The sequence below is a fragment of the Mus caroli genome, chromosome 12, assembly GCF_900094665.2.
Source record: "Mus caroli chromosome 12, CAROLI_EIJ_v1.1, whole genome shotgun sequence".
Taxonomy (NCBI): domain Eukaryota; kingdom Metazoa; phylum Chordata; class Mammalia; order Rodentia; family Muridae; genus Mus; species Mus caroli.
In genome coordinates, this window is record NC_034581.1 from 113,714,068 (window position 1) to 113,724,141 (window position 10,074).

The 10,074-nt window shown below is 41.9% G+C and overlaps 1 protein-coding gene across 1 annotated transcript in view; it reads right to left on the reverse strand.

The window, feature by feature from the left end:
- Positions 1-5,580: 5,580 nt before the first annotated feature.
- Positions 5,581-10,074, reverse strand: part of Abcb5 (ATP binding cassette subfamily B member 5) — a 94,711-nt gene continuing 90,217 nt past the window's right edge. Inside the window, exons 27-28 of the mRNA XM_021179221.1 lie at positions 6,419-6,565; positions 5,581-5,793 (exon numbers count right to left, since the gene is read on the reverse strand). Coding sequence (XP_021034880.1) covers positions 5,605-5,793; positions 6,419-6,565 — 336 coding nt within the window. The 3' untranslated portion in view covers positions 5,581-5,604. The remainder of the gene's footprint in view (positions 5,794-6,418; positions 6,566-10,074) is intronic.

Here is a 10,074-nt window from a genome sequence, read left to right on the forward strand (position 1 = left end):
AGATGATTCAATAGCCTGTATAGACATCAGATCTTCTTGCATTGAGTATTTGTAACAAAGGCTGGGGAAACCTGAGACCTTACTGTGCAGCATTGTTGGAGGCACTGGATTCCAATTCCTCTGTGTTGTAGTAAGGATGTATAAGAAAAATATTTCAGTATGGAAGGGCTGAAAAGCAATAACAACAACAACAACAAACCATAGCTCCACACCAAAATGAAAACCATAGACCTTTGTTCAGACATTTGTATAGCCTAAGGAGAAATCACATCAAAAAATATCTCTCCATTATAGTTGTATTCAGGAGGGATAGTGGGTTAGCTGCTGGGATTCCATCTAGGAGGCATGGTGGGTGTGCTATATGGTGGGATACCAAAATGACTCCAGCTTATGTCAAGTTAATGTAAATCTCCCAGCACAATAAGGTTTGAGTAGTAATCCAAAGCCGGTGGGCTTAACCATCTAGTGAGCTAGATAGATGAGTGTGAGAGCTTCAGGTCTTTGACCATACTCTTAATGGTCACAGCTGAATCTATGCTATTGATCTTAAATCCTACTAAGTGCCAGGAACACTCAGATTTATAATTCCTCTTGAATTTCTCAGTGTCATATGCATGGATTTTTTTTGGAATTACTAATCAGTCCTTTACGTTTTCTCTTTTCCTTTGAAGGTTTCGTTTGTCCTTCCCCATGTTTGAGAATTACATTGACTTTGCTGAGTTTTAATGCCTCCTATTCTAAGCATCTGTCTGTCCTGGAGAGCCAGTCTTTTATTTTGGACTGTTTTGCTCTTTAGTCTCTGTCTTCTTAGGGCTTTAGGAAACTGAAGAGTAACAGAATTTATGAAACTTAGTACAGGTAAAACTAGAGCTTTGGGACCAGGAACCTGTATGCTTATCTTATTTGGGGTTTTCTGAGTATTTGATGGTGAAATATATTTTTCTTCTAGTCCTAATCTGCTTGCTAGAGTGTCTTACATTACTTAGCATTTGAACAATAGCCTCCCTCCCTCATTCCTTTTCTCCTTTCTTCTTCACTCCATTCTTCACTTTCTTCCTTTCTCTTGACTATTTGCTTCACATTTGTCTACAACATTTTGGTATTTTAACATCAACCCTTTCCTAAAATTCTCTTCTTGATTTTCAACTGAGCAGAAGGGATTTTAGTTATGTACATTTTGTGGTTTTAAAAGTGAAACACACACACACACACACACACACATATATATATATTTTTTTTTTTTTTCAAGACAGGGTTTCTCTGTGTAGTTCTGGCTGACCTGAAACTCACTCTGTAGACTAGATTGTCTCAAAGGCAGAGATCCCCCTACCTCTTCTGTCACAGTGCTAGGATTAAATGCAGCACCATCACCTCCCAGCCTAGTAATTATTATGAATATAATTTTTATTGATAGGGAGCTAAAGGTTTAAAAGCTACAACACTGTCATATCTTTTATCCACATTCTTCCAGCTCAAATTTTCTATTTCCTCCCTGTGATTGTTTGAGAATACACTATAGGCTCACATATTTGAATATTGTTTCCCAGTCAGTGAAGTTGTTTGGGAAGGATTAGGAGGTGTGGCCTTGTCAGAGGAGGTGAGTTATTGGGGGATGAGCTTTGAGATTTTTAAAAGACTCATGTATTTGCAGTATGCTCTCTCTCAGCCTCCTGCTAATGATTTGAGATGTGAGCTCCCAGCTGTTCTTGCTCCCATGCTTGCCTTCTGCCATCATGAACTCCAACCCTGGAACCAAAAGAACAATTAAATGTCTTTATTTGTTTGTTGTTTGTTTGTTAAAAGTTTTTCTTTAAATAAGTTCATAAGTCACTTTTGGTCATAGTGTTTTATCATAGCAATAGAAAATTAACTAAGACACTCCCTTAACTATTGCTTATAGGTAAAATTTCCAGTCAGCCTATGGTGTCACTTCACAAATCATTTTTGGAATAAAAACTCAAACAAAGAGTGAATATATGAGTTGATGCTAAGGTAGTACAGACTATCACATGGTCATAGGACATCTCTATGCTCCATGTGAATAGACACATTCAGTGGGCAGAAAGTCCATTGTCTATGGACTATAGAACAGACTGCAGGTGAGTCTACTTGTGATGACATAAGTAGACTCCACATGAAGGCATACCACTATTAGATTGAAAGGTGATAGTAGACTGGCAGAGTTAGTTATAAAACAGGTGTGACATCATTACAAATTTTGCTCTCACTGAAATCTATGCATAGTTTATTTTTGTCCCTTGGTATCCCCATTGATGTTTCAATTGTATTAAGGCTCATTAGTCATCTCTCCTGAGAAGGAAGGGTGGCTCTCTCCGAGAGAAGATGTGGCCATTGCTGAGAGCTTCTGTGACATACTTAACATTTCTAGATGTCTGTGTAGTGGAACTTCATTTCTCCGGACACTTTCTGTGTTGAATTTAGAACTTTTTAAGCTTTTTTTTGTGTGAACCAGTGCCTTGTCTTTGTGTCTCTTGTTTCATAATGATAGCCAATTCCCAGAGGAATTATTGGTCAACCCATAAAGGAATGTCTATTGAGAGAGCCTTCCCTAAGATTGTCTGTCTTACCTTGGGCAAATAATTTCAGGAAGGAGAAATTGTGGGTGAGATACATAGTCTCCTACATCTACAACAATTTTCTTGGTCCCAAACTCTTCATTCTGCCCCTGTATAGGATTGTAACCAAAATTTCTCCCTTGCAGACCTCTTCATTTCTCAAGGGAGAGAGACTCCCTCACTGTGTACACTAATAAACCTGGTTCAATCTGTTGAAGTCATACTTTAGTATCTTTCCTGCCTTCTGTCTTTTTACTCTGTACTCAGAAATATTAACAGATATGTAAGTTGGGCACAGAGACATTTTCCTGCAATCCCAGTGCAGGGTAAGCAGATATGGCGGATCTTTGGGACTTTGCTGGCAATCTGGTTTAACTGAATCAGTGAGCTCTAGCTTCAGTGAGAGACCCTGTCTCAAAAAATAAGGTGGAGAGCCACTGAGGAAGACACCCAGTGTTGATATCTGGACTCTTCATGCATGTCCCCCCCTCAAACACACACACACACACACACACACACACACACACACACACAGAGAGAGAGAGAGATGCACACATACAGAGTAGGAAACTATTAGAGACATTTCAACTATGGTTGCCCCTACAAAGGATCTGGTCTCTATTTACTTTCTTCCTTCATTAACTAAACACCTCACAGGTTAGAAACAACAGTGGCTTTACTTAGGAGAATGCTATCTGTCTGTCCTTCACAATCATTGGAGGTAAAGCACTGATGAAAATGAGAAGGGCTACAAGTGAGAAAGGACAGAGATATATCTATATCTATTGTATGGGGTGGGTGCTAACAAGCTCAGGAATAAGTAGTTACAGGTACTTGCCCACCCAGTGAGAATTACAGATCTTGAACTTGGACTGCTCCTGCTCTGGGCTCCAATGTATTCATACCACACGTCTCTTTCTTCCTGTCTAACCTGCTCTGGGCTGAGAAGCTACCAAGGGTTGTCTGTCCACATGTGGCTGAACAGTCACAAGGCATCCGGTGTCAACATTTCTAAACAGTGCTCCTGGTTCTCAATCTCTACCCTATTTTTATTTTGTATTTTTTTTAAGGTGGAATAGTACATAAATGGTTCAAATTCTTTTCCTCAAGATTTCAGACCATTGACTGAAAGCACTCAATGTTGTAGGTGACATTGTAAATAGGAGATAATTAAGAGCAACACAGAGGACAATGGGGCACACTGTTATCCCAACACTGGGGTGGTGAGGCAGGAGGATTATGAGTTTGAAGCTTACTGATGTCCATAGTGGCTGTTCCAGGTTACACTGCCTTCCAGCATTTGACATTTTTTGTTGTCTTGATGATAGCCATTCTGACTCTCGAAGTCAGAGTTTTAATCTGTGTTTCTTTGGTAGTTAATGGTGATGAAAACGTAAAAATATCTATTAACCTTTACATTTCTTCTTTTTGAGAATTTTGTTCAATCCCTTATCTTAGTTTTGGATTTTCTTTTATTAATCTCCTTCATGTGGCCCTGGCACATTCAAACTGTCAAAAGCTTTGACATCTGAGATCTGTCCCATCAACATTCTGATATAGGAGAACGGTTCATAAATTGCTGCTGCTTTCTGAGGGTTTATAGGCAGTAAGTGGTTGCTGAGTGTGTGTGTGTGTGTGTACGTGTGTGACATTTTTTTTTTGTTAGTGGGTAAGTTGCCCATGTTCTTGTAACCCCTCCCCTGAGTTTCTGAAAACAACCCCTTATTAAAGTCACTGTATAACACACAAAGGGACATGGAAGCAGAAAGGAGACTGGTTGGGAAGAGGGTCAGCATAAGTGGGTGGACAAACGAGGTTGACATGTGATGAATGTGATCAAAGTATGTATGAAGTGAAAATGTCATGTATGAAGATGTCACAATGACACCCACTACTACACATAACTAATATATCTTGGCAAAATAATTTTAAAAAGAGAGGGACTAAAGATGACATTATGTACTCAAGTAAGTGGAAACCATGACTCAGTTAACTAATATTGCTGTTTATATAGAATTTTTAAATCATATATTACATATTATTAAGTACATATGAATTTAAATAAATTGTTTGATCCAATACAAGGAAGCAATTTTCACTCACAGAAGAAGGATCTCTTATTTTAAGTTAGCGTTCATACTTCAGTAAATGGATGCTTTGTACCGACCACCCAAAGCTTGGGATGGAATCTTCAGGAAGGACTAGTCATGTGAGGCTCTGTACTAGCTGTAGGAATCAGGAGCCATCTCCCCTTCCTGGCTACTTTACCCTATGCTACTCTCAAACTCTCCCACCCCTGCCCAATGAGGGGATATAATAGGACTTTAGAAACTGAATATTTATAGAGTCTAGAGAAAAAGGAGGCACAGACAGTATGCTGATTTGCTGCAAAGCTGTCTTCCCAATTAAAGATGCTCTCTGCAGTGCCACAAGCCTAACTCGGTACATCTTACTCTTTCAGTAAAAACCTTCCAACCAGATGATGTTCTACAATTTTATCACAGCACTTAGATAGAGAAATGCCTTTCTTTTGCTTAAAGCTGTTTACAAGAAAATGAGTTAGGATATGTTTATGAAATAAGAGATACAGGCACTTTCTCCAGGTAAATTTTGTAAACATTTGGTTTGATTTTTTTTTCTAATTAATTAAAAAAATATGTTTTGCTTGCATGTGTGGATGTGCTACACATGTGTGCCTGGTACCCACAGAAGCCAGAATAGTTGAGTGGACTCTGTGTAACTGGAGTTCCAGGTGGTTGTGACCCATCATGTGGATGATGAGAATCAAACCCAGGTCCCTCAGAAGATCACAGCCAGTGCTCTAAAACACAGAGCCACCTCTCCAGTCTCCTTGGTTTGCTTTTAAAAATCTAAAGAGAAGGCACTTGAACAGAACATATCTGATTCTAGGTATTGATTATGCAGTAAGAATCTAGAGCAGACCAAGAAATTACTATGGACTCTTCATTACACCAAGATCCAAGCCCATGCAAGGCTGGCAGCATCAGTGCACTCAATGAAGGTACTACTAATGTGCAGCTACTAATTTAAAGTATGTGTCTCCATTTCTCAGGAGCTCCTGATGAGTTCCCTGCTCCTTGATGCTTCCATTTTGCAGAACAACGATCATATCTGCATTCTGTATTGTGGAGAGTCTGTGAGCCACCACTAGGCAGGTCCTCCCTCTCCGGGCTTTATCAAGAGCCTGTTGGACCACCTGGAAGGAAAAAAAAAAAAAGGACCAAGTGACTTTCAATTTGGGGTGGATCTTCCTAAGCGTGCCTAAGCTCAGTTGCTAAGAACATCTACTGATGTTCTTTTGCTTTACGACCTGACTTTGGGATATGTTCACTCTGCCAGATAGAAATGGGAAAAGTGCTAAGGTAGGACTGGGTTGGAAGAGCATTTAGAAAACTGTGTGTGAATGGAACGGTTATACAGGTAAGAAGATGGTCCCAAGCTTGAAACCTACCTGTGTCCCCTCACCTCTCATTTTGCTCTAACCACAGGAAAAGTCTGGGAAGGTAGACGATAGAATGTTCTCCCTGCATCAACTTCTTCCTTCACATAAACTCTTCCTCTGCTAGATGATTTAGCATCAATGGTAAAGAGCAAACTAGAAAAGAACATTTCCCTGGGCTTTTCCTGACTGGTCAGATACTTTCAGATCTTGACTCATTTTGCTCTAAGATGAATTCAAAGGAGAAAACCTTTTTAGAACCTGGTTGCCCAGCTTCAACCCTCTCCTCCTTGCCACCACTAGGCCTTCATTTCCCCCAACCTGACCTTGGTCTTCGTGATACCATACACTCCTATTTGACACGAAAGCAGAGGTTGTTTACCTTCTCACTCTCATTATCAAGGGCTGAAGTGGCCTCATCCAGCAGTAAAATTTTTGGCTTCCGGAGAAGAGCCCTTGCAATAGCCAGTCTTTGTTTCTGGCCGCCAGAAAGCTGCACGCCTCTTAGTCCCACTGGGGTGTTGTATTTCTGTGTCAGAAACATGCAGGTTAACATAGCACATTAGCAACTGTGGGAGAGAGGCATCTAAAGAGTTCACATTTCAATACTCTTGAAAGGTGTGTCCTGACACACCTGAAATCTATTCTTAGTCCTCTGAACACCATGGCCGTTATTCATCTATGAAGGAATTTCTTCTGACTTTCTATTCTCTCCCTCCCTTCTTTTCTCTTATTTTTTCCTTTATTGAGATAGAGTGAGCCCAGGCTGGGTTTGAACTCCCTATGTAGGCAATGGTGACCTTATGATGCCTCTTTCTCACCTCTTGATACTGGGATGATAAACATTGCCAGCATGGCCCATTTATGTTATGCTAGAGATTGAACCCAGGGCATTGTGCATACCAGCAAAGCACCTTACCAACTGAATTACAGCTCTTTCAAAGGAAACCTCAGAATTATAGCAAACAAAAACCTAGCTCTCTCCCTGATCTTCATGCCCCTCCTATCTCTCTTTTATTTTTAATTAACTACTTAATTATATGTGTATGGGTGTTGTGCCTGCATGTGTGACTATGAACCACATATGCAGTGTCCTTGAAGGCCAGAAGAGTTACAGGAACTAGAGTTACAGGCAGTTGTGGGTGCTAGGAATTGAACTCAGATCTGCTGCCTTACCCTCCTGAGTCCTGGGACTATACGTGTACATCACCACACTGGGCACCACTTATTCTGTGAGTACCCTATAGTCTCTGTTGCCATATTGCTCACGTAATATCCATGGGCTCATTACATAGAATGTTTTTTTGTGTGTAACAATTATTTCTGTAGGCATGAGATTGCATTTGATTTGACTTAAGTAATAGCTTGATGGTGTTCAAAAAACAAGACTGTGTAGCTGTGTGTTGAGTAAATAAAATAAATTCATAACTGCTTGGATGAGAGTGAGGACAGGAGGTACAGAATCTGAGCCATCAGAACATGGCAGATGGGCACATCCATAAAGTTTGAGATAAAGGTAAAATAAGTCATCAGAAACTGACAACATGGCAACCATTAAATTTGTTAAATTATTCCTGGATAAATTAAGATTGACACTATCTAGATGTTGAAGAAGACCCTGCAGTGCCTGCTGAATGTGCAGCTGTGTTGAGAATTACATGCAAAGCTGATCTCATCTTTCAGAGTTTTACATGGATATTGTGTTCTCAGACTGGGAAGGATGTCAAGATCAGTTTGTTTGCATTAGAAAATTTATTCTTATTGAGTGGTAGTGGGTACACCTGTAATCCCAGAACTTGGGAGGTAGAGGCAGGCAGATCTCTGAGCTTGAGGCCAACCTAGTCTACAGAGTGAGTTCCAGGAGCAGATGCTGGCGAGGATGTGGAGAAAGAGGAACACTTCTCTATTGCTGGTGGGATTGTAAGCGGGTAAAACCACTCTGGAAATCAGTTTGGCGGTTCCTCAGAAAATTGGACATAGTACTACCAGAAGATCCAGCAATACCACTCCTGGGCATATACCCAAAAGATGTCCCAACTGGTAATAAGGACACATGCTCTACTATGTTCATAGCAGCCATATTTATAATAGCCAGAAGCTGGAAAGAACTCAGATGTCCCTCAACAGAGGAATGGATACAGAACATGTGGTACATTTATACAAAGGAACATTACTCAGCTATTAAAAACAATGAATTTATGAAATTCTTAGGCAAATGGATGGATCTGGAGGATATCATCCTGAGTGAGGTAACCCAGTTACAAAAGAACACACATGATATGCACTCATTGATAAGTGGATACTAGCCCAGAAACTTAGAATACCCAAGATACAATTTGCAAAACACATGAAACTCAAGAAGGAAGACCAAAGTATGGATACTTCGTTCATTCTTAGAAGGGGGAACAAAATACCCATGGAAGGAGTTACAGAGAAAACGTTTGGAGCTGAGACTGAAGGAAAGACCATCCAGAGACTGCCCCACCTGGGGATCCATCCCATAAACAACCATCAAACCCAGACACTATTGCATATACCAACAAGATTTTGCTGACTGGATCCTAATCTAGCTGTCTCCTGTGAGGCTATGCCAGTGCCTGGCAAATACAGAAGTAGATGCTCACAGTCATCTATTGGATGAAACACTGGGTTCCCAATGAAGGAGCTAGAGAAAGTACCCAAGGGGTCTACAGCCCTATAGGAGAAACAACAATATGAACTAACCAGTACCCCCAGAGCTCATGTCTCTAGCTGCATATGTAGCAGAGGATGCCTAGTCGGCCATCAGTGGCAAGAGAGGCCCTTGGTCTTTCAAAGATTCTAGACTCCAGTATAGGGGAATGCCAGGGCCAGAAAGTGGGAGTGGGTGGGTTAGGGAGCAGGGGGAGGGGGAGGGGATAGGGGAATTTTCCATGGAAACTATGAAAGGGGATAACACTTGAAATGTAAATGAAGAAAACATCTAAGAAAGAAAGAAAGAAAGAAAGAAAGAAAGAAAGAAAGAAAGAAAGAAAGAAAGAAAGAAAGAAAGAAAGAAAGAAAGAAAAAATCTGTAGGACTGTGAAAGGCAGCCTGGTTTCTGGTTGAGCTAGGTTTGAAACCCTGGTGACCTGGCAGGTGTCCCTGCAAAGGATGGTAGGCGTTTTGCCACGATCCTGGACACCAGGTACCTGACATGAGGCAGCAACTCTCCATAATTTTGTGACCATCAGTCAGGTAAGGGCAATGCCCCAAGCCCCTCCACAGGTAGAGAATGTGACCACAGATCCTGTAGCCTTAAGACAGATCACCTAAAGGCCTGAAGGGCTTAGCCAATTAGGCTCTCCTTCCTAGACACTCCTCCCTGCAAAAGGTATTTTACTCCTCAACTTTCTGCCATGACAATAAATGTCTTAAAACCATGGACTGTCTCTTCTCACTGAGATCCGCCGTGGGGAGCAATGGAGAAGGTCTTCGTCTAAAGAGCCACATCTAATCTCCCACACGAGGCCTCTCAGAGCTCCCAGCTATGGCCTCCACCAAGCCAAACCAAAAAAGCCAAGGACTCTCTCTTCCTTGCTGAACCCAGCTGGAGCATTCCTCTAGCGCCCCAGCTAGGTCCAGTAGGCTGAGGGGAGGTGGGACACTCTGTTCTCAGCTCTTCTGCAGCTCCCAGCGGTGTCTGGGTGCCCAAGAGTCAGAGAACCTGGCATCCCCAGCCTCTGTGCAGGCCTGGAGATCCCCGAGTCTCAGGAACCTCAGACTGTGTTCCCTCACCCCTGGAGTGGGGTCTGGCAGCTTCCCATAGCCCGATGCTGCGATGCTGTGTGGGTAAGAGCAGTCAAAACTCCCAAGTCCTGCCTCCTCAGCAGCCTGAGCTCTGGGACAGGTGCAAGTCATCCTGTTACCCACAAAAATCTATTCTTGGACAGGTGTGGTATTACACAACTTTGATCCCAGCGCGGCAGAGGCAGAGGCAGAGGCAGAGGCAGAGGCAGAGGCAGAGGCAGAGGCAGAGGCAGAGGCAGAGGCAGAGGCAGAGGCAGAGGCAGAGGCAGA